General features: G+C 35.1%; 2 protein-coding genes across 2 annotated transcripts in view; both read left to right on the forward strand.

Moving 5' to 3' along the window:
• The window catches only part of LOC107747279 (regulator of microtubule dynamics protein 2-like), a 17,828-nt gene extending 3,457 nt beyond the window's left edge, over window positions 1–14,371 (forward strand). Inside the window, exons 3-5 of the mRNA XM_016561748.1 lie at window positions 9,908–10,085; window positions 10,571–10,673; window positions 14,256–14,371. Of these exons, the coding sequence (XP_016417234.1) occupies window positions 9,908–10,085; window positions 10,571–10,673; window positions 14,256–14,371 (397 nt within the window). The remainder of the gene's footprint in view (window positions 1–9,907; window positions 10,086–10,570; window positions 10,674–14,255) is intronic.
• A 2,710-nt stretch (window positions 14,372–17,081) lies between these two features.
• Window positions 17,082–23,934, forward strand: LOC107747293 (regulator of microtubule dynamics protein 2-like). The gene is made up of 7 exons (XM_016561761.1): window positions 17,082–17,101; window positions 17,830–17,905; window positions 18,716–18,793; window positions 19,820–19,918; window positions 22,228–22,281; window positions 23,492–23,572; window positions 23,675–23,934. Coding segments are annotated over exons 1-7 (438 nt in total). The 5' UTR covers window positions 17,082–17,099; the 3' UTR covers window positions 23,723–23,934.
• Window positions 23,935–23,940: the final 6 nt, after the last annotated feature.

Below are 23,940 nucleotides of genomic sequence, written 5' to 3' on the forward strand. Positions count from 1 at the left end.
TATATGTATATGTATGTATATGTATATGTATATATATGTATATGTATATATATATATATGTGTATATATATACACACTCACATACAGCATATATTTTGGAAATATTTACATGCATATACATTTATATATGTGTATTCTTATATTTTATATTATATATTAATATATTTAATATATAAACATCACATATTTTTCTTAAATATATACAATCATGTGTTTGTATTTATTTATACATAATAAATATACACAGCACACACATATTTTATGTAAACAAAAACTTTTATTTTGGATGCGATTAATCACGATTAATTCTGATATGTAATATATTATACAAAGACGAATTTTCAGCCATTGCTGCAGTCTTCAGTGTCACATGATCCTTCAGAAATCACCAGTTAAATCAAGTTAAAGCATAAAGACGGTACAAATAATAAGATTGTGAATTAAATAATTAAGAAGGATCATAAAAATAACCAGAACTTTTAAATTCCTTACAATTCCTATGCTTATAAGGCTTCACAGGGCTTATTGGTTTATTTGAGTTCTAATACTTACATATTGAAACTATAAGTTGCAACAAAGTTGTTGCCGAGCAACACACAGATGCAGACACAAAAAGGTGTATGTTTGTAGAGTAATTTACAACAGCTTCGAACGCGGCTCAACCAAATTGGTTTATTTGAGTTCTAATACTTACATATTGAAACTATAGTTTCAATATGTAAGTATTAGAACTCAAATAAACCAATAAGCCCCGTGAAGCTGTGGTTTACAGTGAATTTATAACAGCTAAGGGCCGTTGTTAGGGAGAATTGATTTCATATTCTGTTCCCCCTCAGCTGTTATAAAACGGATATTCCATATACGGAGCAAGGTTTCACAAAATAAAACAAAGCAAATAAAATGTAATAATATTAATAAAAACTAGTGCTGTCCATTCATTTTGATGCTTTATTTATTTATTTGTTTGTTTATTACGAATAGCTAATCAGCATGTATTGAAAGCTAATAATAACTTATTATGGTTGTTGCTGGAAAATAACGAAATCAGGGTTTCAAACTGTATTTTGACATGTCCTTAGTTTTGACAAATGCCCTCAACTAATTTTATAGAAGCTCAATTTATATGTATTTATTTTGGTATTTTGTTTTTTCATGTACCTACTCTGGGCAATTGTAACATAACTTAGAGTTGTAGAAGGATTAGAAGTGTGTGCATAGCTGAGGTGTGATTCAGTGAGAGAGCCGAGAGCGTTCCAAATCATGTGTTGTCTGTACAGACGAGGTGAACTCCACTGCCTCCAGTCATTCATTTGAACAACTGTTAACTAAATTCAGCACTAAACACTTTACAAGTCCATTCCAGTCTCACTAAATTCTGCTCCCAAAGCCATTCCGAAATAATCTGCTTTGTTTTCCATAGCATTAAACTTTAGTTCTTGTTATTTTTGACACATTATGTTTGGTTTACGCTTGGTTTGTGCATCTTTGTCTCCAAATACTCCAAGTGTAAAAATGAAGGAACCACTTGAGGTGTTCAGTTTTCATAAGTTGTTTTTGTATGTCTGTTTGGAGCGTTTCTAGACCATGACTGGCTTTTGTGTTGCACGGTTATCGTGGTTTTACTTTGAGCAGGCAGGATATGTTTTAACACTGAATCCGTAGATTCAAGAGCTTGTATGCAGTTTGGTCCTGGAACTGCTTGGGTTTCAAAGGACTGTTCATCTGTCAAAACAGTTTCCTCCTTTCTGTCTCTCTTGAGCACCGGCTGATCAATCTCAAAGAGTGACTGCTGAGTTATCACAGTCTAATTTTTACTGTCTCATGCAGGAGCTTGTAATTTCTGTCACCGTTCCTACATTGCTTGAGTACAATCACGCCACAGCTTGCCTTAGTTGCTGAAGGATGTTAATACTTGAATGTTTAAAAACGATACCGTTTTATTATGTTTGATTGTTGTAGATGTAGAGAAAAGTTATTGTTTACATAGAGGCAGACAGGTCAGATTACAGATGTGTAAGGATGGAAATGTGTGAGTGCTCTTCTAAATGGACTGAGACATTGTTTATCTGTGAGCCTGTCTGGTATTGCTGTATAATAAATGTTTTTAAAGATGCAGACAAGTACATCATTGTGTTTGGAGGGTGATTAAATTGCGACGTATAGATGCTCAAGCAAAGAAACTTCGTTTGTGATTGAATGTGGTGTCTTTATCTGAATTTGATTGTGGTCACCTGCTGACTGTACGTGGGGGGAAATCATGCTTTTCCATAAATACACAATTCAGAATTTCAATATCTAGTTGACTTGATGCTGCGTGCCTTAAACAAAACATGTTTTCAGCAACATTTAGTACCTGCGCTGTAAAAAAAAAAAAAATTCAACTTTCGTTTTGTCAGAAAATTCTATTCTAAAGATTGATTTAATTAGTTAAAGTTAACATTACATAGGATATTAATGCAAGTGAATTTTTGGCCATTTAGTTTGAGCAACTTAAAATATTCAGCAGCAAAAGTTTTTGAGTTTCTCAACTTGTGATTTTTACTTATTTATTTATTTATTACAGTGTGTGACTTGCTGTTTCTGAAAAGATATGAGGCTATAATTGGAAGTTGTTCATCAGTAATGTCTGTAGTAATTTGTTTGTTCTGTAAAACGTATGGCACTGGTTGCACATTAACCTTGAGAAGGACATAACGATTCAGGTCTTTTAAAGGGTCTTATTGTTCAGAAGTTTGGGGTTGGTATGATTTTTAAAAATTTTTAATTAGTCTCTTAAAGGCAGAGTAAGGGATTTCTGGTAGCCAATGTTTATATTTGAAATCACCAAAACAAACACGCCTCTACCCCAAAAGGGTCTTGCCCCTATTTTGATAGCTCCGCCCCACATGTACATACGCAACCCAGGCAACGATTGGTTCTGTGAAACAAAGCAAAACCAATGTTACACCTTGTCTACGGACGTGAGCGGCGCGGCGCAACAAATCCCCTACAGAAAACTGCTGCCGGGTTCTATTTATGACGTGCTGACATACATTTCAAATGGTTTTCAACGGTCGTTTGATCTCGTCCAGTGTAGGCAGACTTTAGCTGTTGTAGACACGGTGTTACTCACCTATTGAGAAGAAACAAAGCAACCTCGGCGTCCGATCGCAGGCCTCCGCTCCTTGAGTTCTCTCCAGCGCTGGAAAGCTGATCCGATATTTACACGGGTCCTACTTCTTGCCTTATCGTTCCGCAGACGTTTTCCTCTTTTGTTTTTTATCCGCCATCTCTATCTTTCTGTCGCTGGGCTCGGCTAATGTCCGTCCCATGCACTGAACGCGCTCTCCTCCACATCATGAGTAGACACGCCCCTTATTGCTGATTGGCTACAAGTTTGTTTTGCGATTCGGCCCGAATCAGTTTTTAAAGCGTTTTTGAAAAATCACTTACATTGCCTTTAAGGCTGTGTATATTATCAAAAATACAGTAAAAACAGCAATAATATGAAACATTTTTACAATGCAAAAGAATTGTTTTCTATTTGAATGTATTTTAAAATTAAATTTATTTCTGGGTTGGCAAGACTGGGTTTTTAGCATCATTACTCCAGTCTTCAGTGTCACATGATTCTTCAGAAATCATTCTAATATGCTGATTTGATGCTTAAGAAACATATATAATCTATGTTGAAAACAGTTGCATTGCTGTTATACATCTTGTTCAGGATTCTTTGAATAGAAAGTTAAAAAATCCATTGTAACATTAAAAATGTCTTTACTGTCACTCTTAATTTAATGTGTCCTTGCTGAACAAAAGTGATTAATTTCTTTAAAAAAAAAAAATCTTACTGACCCCTGACTTGTAGCTTTGGGGGTTAGTACTGTTCCAGAGGAACAAAGAATGGTCTGTGTGTCCAAACTTTAGGGGCTGCGTCTGATGAAGTCATCTGAATGTGTGCACAGCCGGTGACTGTTGGGATGGTAACCGTGTTCCCCCTGAACAGCTCTCCTTTTCAAAGTCTTTGCACTTTGTTATGCATATTAAAGACTTGAGAGTTTTATTCAGCTCTGTTAGGGCAGTGGAGGTGTTCACCATAACAAGAGCACAAACCTTCACTCTTTCTCTGTAGGGTCTGTCTAAACCATTTTAAAGCCCAAATGTAACTTTGTGCACACTGACACATACAGTGTCATTTTTTTTTTTAAATAATGGGGTAATATGTGCCCTCTTGAGAATTTAAGGAAAATTTGGCTTTTATAACTGTAAATATGGTGTGCCATCCATTTGTTGAAAATTGTAATTTTAGGCGCGAATCGTTCTGGAATGAGAATAGAGATGAGCTTCAGTTCTGGAATGTGCTGATTTACCTCATGATCAGCAACGTTCGTTAGCACCTCCACTGAGAGAACATGCTCAGCAGACAGAAAGAAAGACTTTAGCTGATGAATGAGAGGATCAATGAATGTATGAATGAAAACATGCAGAAAGGCCCCCCCCCCCCCCCGCCATGTGGCATTTTCACAATTGCATTGAACTCTTTGACAAATGGAAATATTGGTTCCACTTTAAGTGCAGTTTGGACAGTAGAAATTCATTCATATTTTTGTCATTCATCATTACAGAGGGTTATTTTGATTTCATATTCATCAGGGCTATGAGAATGAGCAGAGAGCTTTCGAACTTTATTACTTCTGTGTGCAAAATCAAAACTCTTTGTTCTGAACATAAATGAGTCGCTATTGCAAAATTGTAAAATACAACTGCAAAGGCAAAAAAAAATTGTTTTAGTTTGCATTTTTGTGTTTGTACGTCAAATGTGAGAGAGATGTGATGATTAGACTTGGTTTTCATTGCCCCGCAAAGATAAACAAAACAGAAGCAGAGAAGTAGGCCTAATGCAAAGGCAAACCTTTGTGCTAATGATGTTGGTTAATGTTCATCCAAATGATGCTTGAGATCTGAGTGTTCAGCCAGATCCTTGACAGTTGTTGATCTTTGCTGAGGACGGATGTAAGACGTGCTCTCAAACAAACACTGCGCTCTTGAATTTGCAGTTCTGCTCATGACGGCCACACAAAGAGGGAGATAAAAGATTGGCATCGAAATAATCCCTGTGGAAGATTCTGTTTTTCCTGGGTGTGGCTGTGTCCTTCAATCCAAAGACAACTTCATTCAGACTTTAATTAACATATTTTTTTATGTTTTTGAAAGAATCCTGTTGTGCTCAAGGCTGTATTTATTTGATCAAAAATACAGTAAAACAGCAATTATTGAGAAACATTATTACAATTTAAAATAACTGTTTAAATGTAACTTATTCCTGTTATGGGAAAACTAAATTTTCAGCATCATTACTCCAGTGTTCAGTCTCACATAATCCTTGAGAAATAATTCTAATATGCTGATTTCCCGCTCAAGAAACATTTTTGAAAAACAGTTTGTTTTACTTGATATTTTTGTGGAAACCGTGATATGGTACTATTCAAAAGTTTGGGGTAAATAAGAAAAAAAGTTAATACTTCTGAAAGTAAATTAATGCTAAGTAAATTTTATTCAGTGAGGAAGCATTAATTTGATCAAATGTGACGATAAATACATTAAAGGGGTCATATGATGCTATTTTAAAGATAATTATTTTGTGTATTTGGTGTAACAGAATATGTTGACATGCTTTAATGTTCAAAAAACACATTATTTTTCAAATACTGTACATTATTGTAGGTCCTCTATGCCCCGCCTCTCTCAAACTGGCGCAAAACTCCGCATTTGAATAGTCAATAGCAAATACTTAAACTAGTAACAAAACATACTTACAGTCGCTGATTCAGAAGTGCCAGATTGTCATAGCAAAGTTGGAATTGACCCTTTTTTTTTTTTTAGAAATAGCGTTTATGCACAGCCAGCCTTGTACTCTTCTAGGTTCAAAAACCTGTGGTTCATAAAATGCGTTGCACAAATTCGAACATCTGGGTTGTGCTGTTCTGTTGTAAATAAATCTTAACCAATGATTCCTAAATGCATCTACTTCCGGAAGGCCAAATAAAGTGCTTTTGCTTTCGCACTGAATCACACAGCGTCTCCCTGACATGGCTGCATCAACACTACTGCGTTTCTGAAACCACGCCTTCTTTCTTTGCGTGAACGTTTAGGCGGCATTATGCTAATATTTCCACATATTGACGTAGATATGTGGGGGCGTGTTAGAACGAGCCGTTTTAGGTAGGCGTGGCTGACTCTTAACTTTTATAAAGAATATCTCTTTGGATTTGAGACTTTAGTCTTTGCAACTTTACAGATCTTCTTTATGCACCAAGAGCTTGTAACACTTCAAAGAGAAAGGAAAACTTGAAATCGCATCATATGACCCCTTTAATAATGTTACAAAAGATTTCTGTTTCATCAAAGAATCCTAAAAAAGTATCATGACTTCTGAATATTAAGAAGCAAAAACTTCAACACTGACAATAAAAAGAACCATTATTAGTAATTGAACACCAATAATGATTGAATTTCACTGATCATGTGACACTGAGACTGAAGTAATTGCAGCTGAAAATTCAGCTTTGCATCACAGGAATAAATTACACTTTAAAACATAATAAATAAAAAAAAAACTGTTTCCTAAATTCTAATAATATTTCACAATATTACTGTTTTTACTCTATTTTTGGTCAAATAAATGCAGCTTTGTGAGCGTAGGAGATTTCTTTCAAAAGTGATAGTTTTCCAAACTTGGAATATTTGTATTTAGTATTTTGTTGTTTATTGCTTGTGTTGCATTGAGGATAGGGCTGCAACTAACGATTATTTTGATAATCGATTAGTTGACCGATTATTTTTCAGATTAATCGGATCTTCTCATTTCTTTCTTTTTTTGACAAAAAACACTTCCACATTCTGCCCAATGTCCTTTAAACAAACGTGTCAACTGAATGCTATGAAAATAGTGCTTAACAATTTATTAGACACACATCATAATAAAGATAAAACACAAATATTTTAGGAATCTGTCAAAAAAATTGTTTAAATCTAAAAATGTTATTGTCATTTATTGGGCAAATATCAAACTAAGTAGGCTAGTATTTATTCACATATTAACAAGAATGTCCTCCTATGCCTTCCATAACAGCTTGCATTCTTGCTGGCATTGCTTAGGTACTTTTTGACTAATTGGGTATCTGAGAGCTTGACTTTTTTTTTTCTGCCTTTTTTCATAGATAACAGCAATAATTATATTATAGCATAGAAATAGTCAACTACTGTTACTAAAGAGCTTATGCACATTGGAGGACTTGCCAATACAGAAAGCTAAAAAATGATTATAATCACCAATACTGTTAGTTTAGAGCAGCAGTGGCACAAACCTTACATAAATTTATATATATTTTTTTATTGTTAAGCACTGTATTTGAATATAGTTTAAATCTCTACATTAAAAATTAAAATAATAATAAATATAATAAGGACGAATAAAAACAAACTCAGTATGTTAACCAACAGGTAAGAGTAATGTTCTGCAGGAACACGCGTCCACTTTGATCACATGTCATTTCTTTATCCTGTAAAAGGCGACTATGAAGCATCTGATATTTATATTCAGAATTACACGCTGTATCCCTTTACAGTTCCTACTCTCATAAAATACGTGCACTACATGTTGACTTTTAAACCAAATTTAAAAACCTTATTTATACCTTTTAAATATCAACAACAGATAATTATCGATAATAATCGATTTTATCGATTAGTTGTTGCAGCCTTAATTGAGGATATCCAAATTGAGTTAGTTTTGGTATGTGACACAATTATGTCTGGATGACACTGCAGAAAAAGAGTTGCCAGTATACGTTTAGCCATAATGAGGCTCTGAGAACGATATCATTTCAGACAGACTGATGAGATTGGCCAAAATGACTCAGATGTCTGGCAGTTAATGTGTAACTGTAGCCCCTTAAATCAAAAACTCACCGGCTGTGGGTGATTTCCTTTGACTGTCATGAGCGACCGTCTTGTATGTAACATTGAAGTGCCCTCGGAGGTTCCAGCTCCAACACATCCCTGCAGAACTATCGCTCAAAGTCTCAAATGTTCTCAAAAACCGCGAATGACGCAAATGCTTCAGGTGCCAGCTCTTAATGGAAGCCTTTTATGTTTTCACTTTTTCTCAAGTCTTTCATTTTGTACCTTAACCTGTAATTAATGTTTTTACACACTCATCTCGGCTGCTAAGAGTGCTAGTGCACGCCTACAGTCATTGAAAAGGGACGCTTTTCGAAGGCTGTAAATGTTAGGCAGGTATTGCGTGCCTTGTTGTAAGAAAAATAAACAACCCTCACAGTGTTTTTACATGAAAGCCTTCAGGTGTCAGTCTGAAACTGGCAATCCCAGTAAACCGTTAATTAGCCTTCGTCACATATGCACAGATCCTGTGGATGTTTTGCATGTAAACACTTTATGAATGCATATCCATTACTGACTGCATCAGTGACCTATGTGAGAAGAACGCCTATAAGTTTGTACATTCATTACCAAATTTGTGCTTGGCTTTCCTTTACCTTCTGTCTCTTGTGTAGGGAGAACACATTTTAAGCATGTTGTTTTGCCTGAGCTTCCTGAGAGGTATCTTTTATGTTGAAGATACTGTAAAGCATTTAAAAATCCACTTGGCCTCTGTAATGTGAATGTATTTGAGTTTGTCTTGAATTAAGGAATAGTTCAGCCAAAAATGAAATTTACTGAAAAGTTACTCACGCTCAGGCCATCCAAGATATAGATGAGTTTGTTTCTTCGTCAGAGCAGAGTTGGAGAAATTTAGCATTACATCACTTGCTCACCAATAGATCCTCTGCAGTGAATGGGTGCCGTCAAAATGAGAGTAAAAACAGTGGATAAAAACCTCACAATAATCCACAAGTAATCCACACGACTCCAGTCCATCAATCAATGCCGTTTCTGGCCAAAATGTGTCCTGAGAGGTATCTTTTATGTTGAAGATACTGTAAAGCATTTAAAAATCCACTTGGCCTCTGTAATGTGAATGTATTTGAGTTTGTCTTGAATTAAAGGAATAGTTCAGCCAAAAATGAAATTTACTGAAAAGTTACTGATGCTCAGGCCATCCAAGATATAGATGAGTTTGTTTCTTCGTCAGAACAGAGTTGGAGAAATTTTGCATTACATCACTTGCTTACCAATGGATCCTCTGCAGTGAATGGGTGCCGTCAAAATGAGAGTAAAAACAGTGGATAAAAACCTCACAATAATCCACAAGTAATCCACACGACTCCAGTCCATCAATCAATGCCGTTTCTGGCCAAAATGTGAGTCCATAATAACGCTTCCTCCTGTTGTCCTCTCACATTAAAATCTACAACATATTTTATTTAGAACTGTTTTGGACTGGTTTTGTTTGTAAACAGTGATTCAGACAAGACAAAAAACATTATGAATGGTTTCTTTCTTAGAAACACACAGCTTTTTGCTTCACAAGATGTTAATTGATGGACTTGAGTCATGTGGATTACTTGTGGATTATTGTGATGTTTTTATCAGCTGTTTGGACTCATTCTGACGGCACCCATTCACTGCAGAGGATCCATTGGTGAGCAAGTGATGTAATGCTACATTTCTCCACCTCTGTTCAGATGAAGAAACAAACTCATCTACATGTTGGATAGCCTTAGGGTGAATAATTTTTCAGCAAATTTTCGTTTTTGGGTGAATTGTTCCTTTTAAAGAGTCACTTCAGCTTTCCAAAATACATTTAACCGAATTAACATGTAAATTACGTCCTTGTTGTCAAGCACTGACATTCCTGTGTAACACATCAAAAGCTTTTTGGTCTGTCAAGTTTCAGTCTCATAAGAGGCCAATTTAATCATAACAACAGATATAGGCTCACTGTCTTCTCTGCTGTGTGCTACAGGTATATAACGGCACTGGCAGATTCTGAGGAGGAGGAGGAAAGTGACGATGACCGAAAGCCACTGCAGGAACCAGTGGATGAGCTCACGGCCCTGCTGTGGAAAGCAGACCGACTGCACAGCTGTAACGGGGCAGAGAAAGCACAAGGCCTGAATGCTCTGCTGGAGAGGAAAGCAGAGGTATGCAAACTACAGCTCAAAATTGGGGTCAGTATAATTTCCTTTAATGTTTTTGAAAGAAATTAATACTTTAGTTCAACAAGGATCCATTAAATTAATTAAAAGTGACATTTATAATGTTACAAGTGATTGTAACTATTTCAAATAAATCCTGTTCTTTTTAACTTTCTATTCATCAAAGAATCCTGAAAAAAAAATGTTCACGGTTTCCACAAAAATATTAAGCAGAACAGCTGTTTTCAAGATTGATAATAATAAGAACGAGTACCAAATTAGGAATTTGAGTGAAAATTCAAATAAAACTGTTATTTTAAATCAAAATAATGCTTCACAATATAACTTTATTTTTTTACCAAGTTTTGGTGAGCATAAGAGACTTCTTCAAAAACATTTTAAAATCTTACTTACCCCAAATTTTGGTGTACGATGGCTTCTGGTTTATTAGTAGAATGTTTTATTAACACGCGTTATGTATGTGCTTACAGTTCGATCAGAAGTGCCAGTACCTTTGGCGGTTGTCCAGAGCCTATGCAGATGCTCATGATTTTGCTGTAGACCTTGCAGAGAAGAAGAGCTGCGCTGAGAATGGTAATCACAACTTTTATGATTACAGGTTGACATTTATTTATAAATTGCAGACATTTGTGCCAGAATTGAATAATTTGACATAGTGGTTCAAATTTAGTGCTTGCTTTCGACTACCATGAAATAGCATTGAAAAATAAAATAATTAATTGCCATATAATTCAGTTGATTTAAGATTGATTTAGGGGTCAGAAAGGTTTTAATTTATTTTATTTTTTGTTTTATTTTAATTATTTCTTTTTTTTATCAACATATCAACATATTAGAATGAAGGATCATGTGACACTGAAGACTGGAGTAATGATGCTGAAAACTCAGTTTTACCATCACAGGAATACATTTTAAAATGTGTTTAAAATTGTAAAAATATTTCATTGTAAAAATCACTCTTTTTCCTGTATTCATCAATTCATTCATACTGTATTAATTTATTCATCATACTCCTCAATGGTGAGCAAAAGAGGCTTCTTTAAAAACATGAAAAAAAAAATCTTACTGACCCCAAACCTTTTAATGGTATTTTAAAGGCATAATAAGGCATATTTTGTCATTGCATTTAAAAATTTAGCGGACTGACTGACATGATGATATGTGGATGCTTTTGTGCATGTCCATCTGATATTGTTGATATAGTTTTGAAATGTGAGAAACAGACATTTCCTCACATTGAAAGACACATGATGGCTTCATAGCTTCATGTATTGCATGATGAAACGTATCACTTAACGTATTTTGAAAGATTCATATCATTCAGAAGTCATATCTTGCCTAATCCAAGCACAGGGCAAGCTGCCTGCTAATTTTCTTTTAGTTGAAATCAGTTGACTGCAAGATCAATTTTGGCTCCCTTTAATTTAAATCTTTTTGAACTGTAATGGTTTGACTGTTTTGATGGCAGTCAGTCAACTAAATATTGTAATATGAAGGGTTAATATGTTTATTGTACAAGTCTTACATATATTGTAATATGCATTCTAATATGTTTACGGTGTCTAACACTGCATATTACAGTTCTTGTGAGCTGTGCAGCATATGTTTGCATTTGTTTTGGTACAGGTTGTCTTAATGAAGGTATGTTCACTGATCTCTGTGTCTGTATTTTGCCTGTGTAAATCCCTCTGCAATGCTTTCCATTCCCTCACAGACTCCAGGATTATCACACGGAGTGCAGAGGGTCGTTGTGACCTACACACACACACACACACACACACACACACACATCATCTCAGTTACTGCTACTCTTATCTGTGATGTGTCCTTGGCATTATGGTTTTCATTAAGGATCTGGCCTTCAGCTCTACTGAATTCTGTCCTGTCCTCAGTTCAGCAGCTCTGCTTAATGATGCAGTGTGTGAAGGATATATTATAAGATACAGTTTTATAACCATTATTCTTGTATCATGAGCAGAGCCAGTTCCATTGTACGTGAAATTATTCTTGTTTTTTTTAAATATTAATTTAGTAATTTAATTTCAAATGGATTTTCAAACTGTTCAAAAAGTTTGCGGTCGTTTGGGGTAAGATTTTTAATTAGGGATGCACCGGTTCCTGCAGATTTTCCAGTACTTGCCCGATACTGATACTTTTATTTTTGGTACTTGCCGATACCGAGTACCGATACCAATATTTTCATTGCATTTGTAAATTTTTTAAATATTGGTTACAGAATTTTTTTCCTTTTCTTTCTGTGTGGTTTGTGTTTGTGTATGCATGAGTGTGTATGAGTCTATATAATATTTCAACTCACCGAAAGGACTCAAAGCAACCATCAGAAACAACCCTTGGCCAAACCACACTTTTTCTTGTGCTCTCTTTCTCCCACACACATTTCAAGATAGAATAAACTTTACAGAAGTTTCACTCCAGAACACTGGAAACTGCCTGAAGCTCACAAAACCTCCCCGACCTGTTCTGAGCATGAAGAATTACACTAATAGAGTAACAAATATCTGCTTGTTTTCTTTAACACTCTTGGATTTCATGGCCGGTGAACTCCGATGAACTCGACATCATCTGCTTTAAATCGTCTTTTTAATTCTGAAACTAGAATTGCATTTCCTGCAGGAACTATCAGTGCGTGCAGGGCAGCAAATGAATTAATTTGTAGGTAAGACTAGGATTTAGACTTTGAGATGCTGCATCAAAGCCACCTTATACATGTACGCTCCTGTTCAAAATGTTATTGGTCGGTAAGATTTCTGATCTTATGCTCACCAAGGCTGCATTTTGATCTAAAATGCTGTCAGAACAGCAATATTTAGATATATTATTGCATTTTAAAATAACTGTTTTCTATTGTGATATATTTTAAAATGTAATTTATTCCTGTGATGCAAAGCGGAATTTTCAGCAGTCATTACACCAGTCTTCAGCATCACATGATCCTTCAGAAATCATTCTAATATTCTTAGATGCATAAAACAAATGATCAATGTTAAAACAGTTGTGCTAGTTAATATTTGGTTAGGATTTGGTCATGTTGTTGTCAGTATTCCTCAGCTTTCTGAGTAATATTAAAGACAGACAGTAGAGAAGTGGAGCAAATTAATGCTGTGGAGCTTGTCATTTTTTTCTTAAAGTATAAAATTCATTAAAAAAAAAATGAACTGAACTTTAAGGAAATTCTGGAGAAGAATAAAATAAATTTCAATACATTGCAGCCTTACAAGCAGATCTGTTGCTGGTATATTTCCACCGGTATTGCTTTGATACAATATTTGCACATTTTCTCTAAGTATCCACATATGGTAAACAGTTTTTATTACTGGGGATGTTTACCCATAATGCCCCTGTGGAGGGAAATCCCAGATTCCTGGTGTGAGGAGATGTTGTCATGTGTGTGACGTGCTCATTCAGCCAGCAGAACTTCTGCCACTGGCTTCCATTGCTTTGCTGTGGTTAAATGTTCAGGCCTCCGGGCATTGCCAGAACATGACAGCAATGAATAAAAACACTTCACAAACCAATCTGTGAAAGGAGGGGCGAAGGAATTAGCCCCGGGAACATTGAACAACCTTCTCCCCACTTGTACCGTCTCTGCCAGCAGTTGTTATTAGTAATCACTTCTGGTATGTCTTCGTGTTGCTTCAGTTCAAATTTATTTGCAATTCATCATAAGAGCTATTTTTGGTGATCTTCAACTTTATGTCCATGCACTGCCATTTTGAATAAGTAATCAGGAATGTGTTGTCAGTTTTGGCTGTTTTCACTTTGTTAGCTCTGTTCCAAAACCAGTGTCTGTTGTCTACATAGGCAGCATTCTAACTGAAATGGAACCTTATAAGTGACAGGCAGCAACAAATTGCAATCGTTTCAGACTTTGATGCCAGCATGTTGCAAAGCTAAAATCATGATACTATAACATTTTTGTCAGTATTGAATGAAATATCTCTTTATAATCCTGTGTAATCTTAGTTCACTTAGCATATTGCAATGCGTTCTGGCAGTGTTCTGTTCATTAAGGAGATATTTGATGCTTTCTTGGAATTCGATCAAAATGAGGTATCAGCATAATGTTGCTGCCTAGCTTTGCAGCCTTCATGTCAATAGCAGGACTATGATTACTTTAAAGTGCTGTCTATGTAGGCAGCAAACTTGGTTTGGGAACAGAGCTTTTGGCATTTGTCATCTCCGTACCCAAAGATCTCATCACAGACTTTGTGATCTTCTGTTGTGTGTTGGTCATCCTATTTTTGGTGTAGAGAGTTTAATATAACTGTCCAACTCTGCACTATTGAGTCACAGTAGCCAGACAGAGAAATTGCCAAAACTTGCCCAAGTGTTTGTTTTCTTTGGGAGAAAGTACATGAAATGTGGTCCTACACTGTCCTGCAGCGATGCCAAGCTAAAAAAAACAGCTTTTCAACAAGGTGATGCAATGTTCATTCTCAGTCATCCTCTATGAAAATCAGAGAACCTGCTGTTATTCAGTTCATAGTCAGACTTTTGACAAACAGCATAAAGTCTTAGTCCACATTTCAGCTTTTTCTGTCTACCTTGACAGGAACACACTATTTCAGCAACACATAAAGTGAGTTTATTACATTTTACATGCCATTTAGCAGAAACCGTGTAGAATTTCTAGTAATCCATAGTTCGTATTTGGGAGACATAATTTCTGATCACACAGACAACTTGGAAAACAAAGCGGAGTATGCTATTCAATTTGTGCAAATCTGGTTTGTCGACAAAAACCCAATAAGATTTTTCCATTGACTTTTGCATTATTGCAGAAAATAAGTGACCATCAAAAGTGAATGATTCTACTTTTTTTTGCATCATGTTACTTTTCGCAAATGAACATGACTTTGATTAATTTGGCCTGAATATATTTGCTAGAAGTAAAAAGCTAAACGCAGGCTATAAACGAACTATACCAGGGTCATGACTTCAACGCCACCACCGCAAAGTCTCCAACAACTCTTTAAATCTTAAAAAAAAAAAAACAATGTTCCCTGAAAGTTTGAGTTAGAATAGTTTGCATGAGCACGATTATAGACACGAGTCTGTGAAAGCAACTAGTGGATTAGGCCTTTTCACTCTGATGCATTAAATGAATGCCTAAAAAGCACTATAGTCCCATTTAGCTGCTTTTCAAAACAAGTTAAAACTTTAAAAATGGCACAAATGGATATTACTGATGTATGTCGTAGAATAAAATGAGAAAATATCTTGAGCTTGTGTTCACCACAAACCTTATTTCATTTCTGGGTTTTGGCTTAAGAAAATATGTCATCCCTGCAGCACTCTTTCGGTTTAGCCTTGTAAATGCAATTTGGTTTCCTAATTCCAAAAAAACTCTGTTCTTACTCTCAAAAGTTGCACAAAGTCAGCCAATCAGATTAGATCTTGCTAGATTGAGAAGTTCAGATGGTCAGTAAGCAGACTGTGGGTGGTCCGTGGACGTGCCGCCTGCAGCTGAGACTATTCAGTACAGCACAATCTTAACTTCATCTACCAATCAATGAATTAAAATGCATGAGAGAGAAAGTTATGTTGAAATGGATGCTCTTGCAATCTCTTCCTAGATGCATTAAATTTCCTTTATTTTGCAGTCGAAACAGCCAGTAAAAGAGCTTCATTCACACAGCACAATCCCCCCCCACACACACACACACAAGTATAGTAAGTCGATCTATCAAGGTAAGTCTGTGCTGGTGTTGAGTTTCTCTCTGGTGAGCTCAAGGTCGAAGGCTTTTGGCTACAGAATCTGTCCCCCAATCGCTTCAGACAAACGGAGCCCCTCTCACCTCCTGTGACAGTCATTTGACCTCTTCACCTCTTTATCGTGCACATAAAAGGTGTTTGTGCCCGGCTCCATTGTAGGACTGTGAGTACCAGCAGGATTTACATCGCTATAGGGCCTTTCGCACCGCTTTAGTTCCAGAGCTAAATGTACAGTACTAAAGTGCTGGGACGATTTTGCGTAAACTATTTCCCAGTACCATTTAAAGGGTTGCATTCGCACCGAGAGGAAAAGCTTTGATCACCTCTGAACCGGCCCTTCAAAACACTAACTTGTACACGTGCACATCAGTCTCTTTTTACTAATGTGATTCTTCTTTCTTTCTTTTTTTTCTTTCAAGTAAAATCACTGCACAGCCTTAAGTAGCAACATGATAAAAGAGCAATCTTTATAAAATAGCCTAGTTAAGTGTATTAGTATTAATCATCAGAAAAAAATTCTTCTGCAGGTAGGTTCATTAGTTTAAATGTCTGTGGTTTAAATAGCAATTTGGCACATGTGTGCATTAATTAGCAATTTACAGCGGCTTTGAATGTGGTTTATTCAGTCAGTAATTAAGAGTCGGATTTTGTAATGAGAAATTACTTGTAACTCTTATTAGATACAATATTTAGAGTTTGAAGAGCTGATGTTAATTTTGTTTTAAAGTTTTGTACTTGTGTGTTCATTGGTGCTTATATCATGGCATGAAATGATTGTAGGAAAGTTGACAAAAATGTTGAAATCTTTCTTTATTAAGGTGTTAGTACTTTTATTAATTAGAAGTGTATTTCTTTAATACAGATTCTAACCTTCTCAGAATAGATTCCTAAACTATTGTATAGTCTGCAGTTGACAGTTACTCTCTAAGGGCCCTATTTTAACGATCTAAGCGCATGGTCTAAAGCGCACGGCGCAGGTGCACTTAGGGCGTGTCCGCATCCACTTTTGCTAGTTTAAGGACGGGAAAAATGGTCGGCGCGCCCGGCGCATGGTCTAAAAGGGTTGTCCCTATTCTCTTAATGAGTAATGGGTGTGTTTTGGGCGTAACATGCCATAAACCAATCAGAGTCTCATCTCCCATTACCTTTAAAAGCCAGTTGCGCTCGCGCCATGGCAGATTCGCTATTTACATGGCGGAATTTACAAGCGGAAAAACCGTCGTGCGCGTAATTCTGATACATGTAAAGACTATCCATTATGACATGTAGGCATTTTATATTTATGTACACAATAATAATCTTTTACAATGTACATTTTAAAAAATGTTTGTGTGCTGCTGCATGTCCCTGTGTGTGTAATACGAAAAGTGTACGCGCGTTGTGCACCCGTCTATAGGCGCATATTACTAACGCGCTCTTTAAATAACAACAAAATTATTGCGCCAGACTTTAGACCAGGTTTTTGTTGGTCAATGTCTATTTCAGTTGCCTCAAAATAGCAACGTGCCAGCAATGCGTCTGAACACACCTCGTATTCAGACCAACACGCCCATAGGCGCACAAATGGGCACAAATGCATTTGCTATTTAAACAACGTGGCGCAGAATGTGAAAATGACAACTGCGTCGGGCTGAAACTAGCAAAAAACACTTGCGTCGCGCCTGGCGCCGCATTGCGCCGGGTGTATGATAGAGCCCCAAAACTATCCATAGAGGTTTGATAATATTCAAGCCAGGTGATTTATCTGGCCAGAGCAGATGTCGAAGTTCATTTTGGTGCTCCAACTGTCCAGGTTTTATGATCGTGACACCATCGTTTTTGCATTTTAACATTGGTGTCTGAGATTGAAGGTTTATCAGTTGCAGCTTTTTCATGGATGTTGGCTTTGTGAAGCTCTCTGTGGTTGGTTTTTGTGCATAGCATAGCTTCTATTCATATATTACTAATTACTGTTTTCTTTTCTCTCTCTCGGTTTTTGTCTATATCTGCATAGGTATGCTATACTCTGTGGGCTCCTGTCAGAATATGAATCTATTCAGAATAAAATAAAAAATGGTTATCTTTTTAAGGTGAGTATGCATATTTGTTCTTTACACAATGTTCACGTTTCTTATGTTTTGATTGGATGTCAAATGTGTAGACAAATATAGGTTAATTGCTAGGTTTTAGAACATTACACTTAATAATATATATATATATATATATATTAAAAAAAGCAATTTAAATATATCAAATACACATTTTTCCCCCTGTATATTTTCAGTCCAGGATGTTTAAAGCTTAAATACAGACAGCAGAATATTTGAGCAGTTCAAATGGACTGTTTACTGCTAGGCTGATGTCAACATATGGAAGTAGTTACTTCCACTTTTAATTATTTACACATTTATTCCTGTGCTTCATGTAGAGAAGAGTTAAAGGGCAGTAAATGATATGGTGATCTCAGCCAAAAGGTCGTTTCAGTTGATTTCAGTGCTTGTATGTGTTGATGGGAGCATAGCATCAGCTTCTGTGAGAGTTAGTGTTTATAATCTTATCTGAGACGAGAGGAAATGGAATGAGGGTACCACACACACACACACACACACACACACACGTATTTCATAAGAGCAGATCAGTCTCTGATACACGTAGCATTTTATGTTAGCTGTCAGCTAGATTTCCAAACACCACACACCTGCACAGCCCTGGCAGGTGAGCTAGCAGAGAGGGAGAGAGGAGCTGAATGACAGATGCCTGTGGTGGGTTTTTCTGTGTTCGTGCGAGTTCAGGAGAAATATTTGCGGTATCTCAGCTGTAGAGATGAGCAAAAAAGACAAGTCGTGCCACATAGAAAGAAACCTCTATCTCTCTTCCTTTCTCTTGCTCTATGTCTCAAGGATCATCTGGATAAAGCAATTGAGCTGAAACCTGAAGATCCTCTGTCTTATTACTTGCTGGGCCGCTGGTGTTATGCTGTGAGTGACAGAGCGTTTGCTATTAGTGTGTTTGGGATATACATGACATTGTGTTAGTTAAAGCCTGAATCAAGGTTCCCACGCTCATGGAAAGCTTGGAAATATCAAAGACTGAAAGGCCAAACTTTATAACAAATTTTTTTTATATACATTTCTATAGTGAATAATATACACTACCATTCAAAAGTTTAAGGTTGAAAAGATTTTTAATGTTTTTGAAAAAAGTCTCTCGTATGCTCACCAAGACTGCATTTATTTAATCATAAGTCTAGTAAAAACAGAAATATTATTACAATTTAAAAGAACTGCTTTCAATTTCAGCATAATTTAAAAGTTGTAATTTATTGATGGGATATTAAAGCATTACTCCAGTCTACAGTATCACACAAAATTATTCAGAAATCATTCTAATTTGCTGTATGTTGAACGCTTCTTAATATTTTTGTGGAAATTGTGTCTTTGTTTGTGTGTGTGTGTGTGTTTTCAGGATTCTTTAGTGAATAGAAAATTCAAAGAACAGCATTATTTTAAATTTTTCTAAAAAAAAAATTCTTTTTATGTATCCTTACTAAATAAAAGTACTGATTTCTTTTTAAAAAATAATTCTTACTGACCCCAAACTTTTGAACAATAGCATACATATTTACAGTGAGTGCATTCTGTGTAATGATGAAAATAAAAAATAAATAAATACAATTTGGGGCTTGGAAAACTCATTGGTCAAAAATGTTTAAAGACTGCTATATTCTGACTGACTTGAGTGCTGCAAAAAAAATCATTTTTTATTTCAGTAATTTTTTTTACAAAAATTAATTTTCTCATGCAATCCAGATTTTCAAGTAAATTGACTTGTATTCAGTGAATATATATTGATTAAGGTGTTTCTTAATGATTTTATTATAAATGGTTTTTATTAATTAATTAATTAATTAATTTATTTATTTATTCAGCCAATAGGCCTATCTGTATGTTGATAAGTGGAGTTCTTGTTCATTTTTACTTTGTCCATAAACATGTTGTGTGCAGGTGTCACAATGTACGTGGATAGAGAGGAAAATCGCTGCTACTTTGTTTGGAGAGCCACCCAGTGCCACAGTCCAGGATGCCCTGCAGAACTTCCTCAAGGTGAGACCATTGGGTCATTTGATCATTGGGACACACTAGTGATTGATTGTGTAAAGAGGCCAAGCAGTTGAATAAATATATGAAGTTTGTCATGAATATTTGGGTAGCTGATAAGAGCTACCAAATAACAAATGTTGACTATAATCATAAAATGAGTTATTTAAGATTAAAATCGGTTTTATAGCAAATATGACCTATTTTTATTTGGCTTATTTGTTAAATTTCCACCAATTTGTAGGTAGACACATTTTTTTTATGTCTTGCTGTAGAGGGATTTGTCTTAGAGGTCCTAGTTTAAATAACAAACCCTGTTCATTTCTGAAAGCGCTTGACCTGTGTTCCTACATTCAGTGTTTTTACATAAGTTGCTCTCTCCTCTGATGTTCTCCTGTCCTTTGTATCTCAGCCATCACTTCTTATTTAAGGGGTCTGTGCTTAGACTTGTTGCACCCTGCCAAGACAACACAACATTCTGGAGAGTTATACAACAGCACGACTAATTAAAGGAAAGACATGGGGAGTTGCTCTTCGTCATTAATCATAAATAGTCTAATTTTGTGCAAAAAAACAGAAATATACCAACAGCTTATGACCAAATAATGTATTGTCTCTTCATTCACTTACTGAGTGATCCACCTTCATACAGAATCCAGCTTTACATGCTACATGGCCAAAAGTATGTGGAAATCCCCTTCACAGTAATGTTGCAGCTACCCCTATTACTAGTACAGTAGGTGCATAAAATCAAGCATCAGTACAGCCATGATCTCTTTAGGCTTTTTTAGTTGAATGTAACATACATGGTACTGCATTATAATTTACAAAGTGAGGTTCATGCAGAAATGTCATCTAGTGGAAATCTTTCATAAAAGAGTGAAAGCTGGAAATGCATTTGGTTTTAAATTGAAATGTGCACATACCCTACAGTTCAAAAACTTTTTTTTTTTTTTTTTTTTTTAAAAATTAAAAAATCTTACATTTTCACCAAGGCTGCATTTATTTGGTCAGTAAAAACAGTAATATTGTGAAATATTATTACAATGTAAATTAAAATTACTGTCTTTTTAAATATACAGTAATTAATGCTTATATTCAGCAATTATGCATTAAATGGGTCAAAGACATTTCCATCAAATGCAAAGACATTTGCATTTGCAAAATTCTGATAAATAAAAAAATTCAAATAAATGCTTTTGAACTTTCTATTCATCATAGTATACTGTTTAACATTGATAAATAAAATGCATTTTATGTTTAATATATTAAAAGAAAAGTGGTTAATTTAAATTGTAATACTGTTTCACAATTTTACTGTTTTTAATGTATTTTAAGCAAATCAATTCAGCTTTAGTGAGTATATAAAAAAAAAACAAATAACCCTTTTTTCCCCCAAAACATCTTACCAACCCCAAACTTTTGAATGGTAGTATAAGTGTATGATTTTTGGCTGCATACTTTTGGCAGTGTAATTTATCTAAAATCTAACCACCAAATGTGCTGTCATGAATAATAGAGTTGTTCCAAAAATGATATTTAGCTCTTGGTTTTTGTTTGCAACTGCAGGATTTTGTTGATTTTAAGAAAATGTGTTTTAATATTTATTTTTTTCTTTCACCCAAGAGGAACCCCAGAAGCCATATTAAATATTAGATGTACAATTTAAAATACAAGTTATTTATTTATTTATTTATTTGTTTTTGCTATAGTGGGTAAGATGTTAAAACTAAAGAAACACTTAAAAAAAAAAAAAAAAGACTTTAAATCTAAAGAAAACTATGGAAAACCTAGAAATATGAGGAAAAAGCCCTAGGATTTTCTTTGTAAAATCCTCATCCAATAATCATAAATAGCTGAAAAATTATGTAAATGTCATAAAAAATCTGTTTATCAAAAGGTGTAGGAACCCTGTAGTTTACTTTGTCGAAAACATAACCTCATATATGTGGCTACTGCAGTGTTTATATTTTGTGTGATTGTGTAAATCTCGTAAATGTCGACAGTGTTATTTATTGCTCTGATTATAGAGTGGAGGTTTACTGCCTGCAATGTTAATTTTTTAATATCTCATTTAACACGTGAAGTGTTTGAAAACGTACCCTAGACGTTTGCCTGCCAGCAGTGCAGTCCTTCTTTCAAGAGAGATGTGTTTTTCATGATCTCATTTAATTAACTACACCTGAAATACAAAAGATCTGTTACATAAACAGTCTGTGTTTAGACATCAACAGTCTGTGGTCAATAAATAATTTCAGTTTGACTGTAAATGACAGATTGCATTTGCTATGTTTGTCCTGTGTTTGATTCTACAGGTAGAAGAGATCAGTCCCAAGTATTCAAAATTCAACTATGTGTTTTTAGCCAAGGTAATGACTTCAGGTCTTGACTATTTTATTAATGAACTGAATATCGATTAATAATGACATTTGGAATTTTGTTGGCTCTGTTCCAAACCTAGTGAGCTGCCTTGCTGAAAACCACCTACATAGACAGCTACCTTCCAAAGCAGCATCCTAACTATATTAAATATTAACCAATATAGAATGTTCTACTTGTAACAAAAAAAAGTGATTTCAAATAAATGCCTTTTTTTTTTTTTTAGATGTTCTATTCATCAAAGGATCCTGAAAAAAGTATCATGGCTTTCACAAAAAAAAATATTAAACTGCAAATACCTTTATCAACATTGGTAATAATATGAAATGTTTCACCAGTTATTTTAAATTGTAATAATATTTCACAGTATTGTCCCGGTGCGACGAGACAAAACCAATAAAACCCATTACAAACTAGGCATTTGTTGCATCCAGTGGGTTAATAATTAAGTGTTACCTGCTATGTACTTAAAAAAAACTGAAATCTCCTAAATTATTTGTAATGGTTACATTTTAATAACATGTCAAATCCACATTTAAAGTTTACAGAAGTGGAATAATAAATGTTGCTGTATTTTTGCAGGCACGCTCAGCTAATGTTTGCTAAATACTATTTTTATCTCATTATTTTTAATCACACTGCAGTTAAAAAATTTGGGGTCAGTAATTATTTTATTTTATTTATTTACTGGAAATAATTTTTTTCAGCAAGGATGCATTAAGGGCACATTTCAACTTTTATTCACCATAGAATCTTGTAAAAGCTTGTGGAAATGTTTCATGGTTCCCACAAGGCGCACAGCTGTTTTCAACATTAAAAAACAATTTAAAATATATTCAAATAGAAAGCAGTTAAATCGTAATAATATTTAAAATGATCACTGTTTTACTGTATTTTTATCAAATTAATGTAGCATTGGTGAGATTAAGAGACTTTCAATAAACGTTGAAAAATCTTAACTTTTGAATGGTAGTACTGTATGAAATTGACATTTCTCTAATGTCTTCCACCAACTTCAGTGAATGCATTTTTTTTTTTCACTGAGTTTTAGATAATCTTACATAAGTATGCAACACACTTCTACTGTCTACTTGGGCACGGCACTAGATTTTGAAACTGAGCCAGTAAAGCCTTTAAGGAACATTGAGAACATTGTAATGTGTTACTGTAACTGCGCCTATATCACTTTTCTCTTGTCAGTGTTACAAAGACTTGGGTCAGAGGAGTCAAGCCCAACAGATGTGTGACGCTGCCTCTGCAATGAACATTCAGACTAAAGAGGTGTTTTCTTATTCTGATGAATCTGATTTATTTTGTAGTTTTGAGTCTCTTGCCTTTGTAATTCTTTGTTTGTGTGTGTGTGTGTGTGTGTTTTCTTTAAAGGATGAGGAGGCACAGAAGGAATTGGACTCTTTTGTTGCATCACTTTAACAAGTCTCCAACAAAAGCTGTCTGTCTTTGTGTTCCGTCTCTTTGAACTCGACTGTGACTGCACTGTAGCTGTTTACACACAAACCAACATATGAGCTACTAATGTTGGCCAGGCCACGTTATTCCTCTAAAAAAGGGGAGACCAGCAGCAATATATTGTTTATTTTTAGTTTATGCACAAAATACTGTAAGTTTCTATTGAATTTTTTTGTCTCCCC

The sequence above is a fragment of the Sinocyclocheilus rhinocerous genome, unplaced genomic scaffold (genome assembly GCF_001515625.1).
Source record: "Sinocyclocheilus rhinocerous isolate Xijiao unplaced genomic scaffold, SAMN03320098_v1.1 scaffold1069, whole genome shotgun sequence".
Lineage (NCBI taxonomy): Eukaryota > Metazoa > Chordata > Actinopteri > Cypriniformes > Cyprinidae > Sinocyclocheilus > Sinocyclocheilus rhinocerous.

What these genes read in the sequence shown, in the direction of transcription:
- LOC107747293 (XM_016561761.1), top strand. An exon ending in CCCTGCAGAACTTCCTCAAG is followed by an intron (nt 19,919 to 22,227) that starts GTGAGACCATTG and finishes TTGATTCTACAG; the next exon opens with GTAGAAGAGATCAGTCCCAA. An exon ending in ACTATGTGTTTTTAGCCAAG is followed by an intron (nt 22,282 to 23,491) that starts GTAATGACTTCA and finishes TTCTCTTGTCAG; the next exon opens with TGTTACAAAGACTTGGGTCA.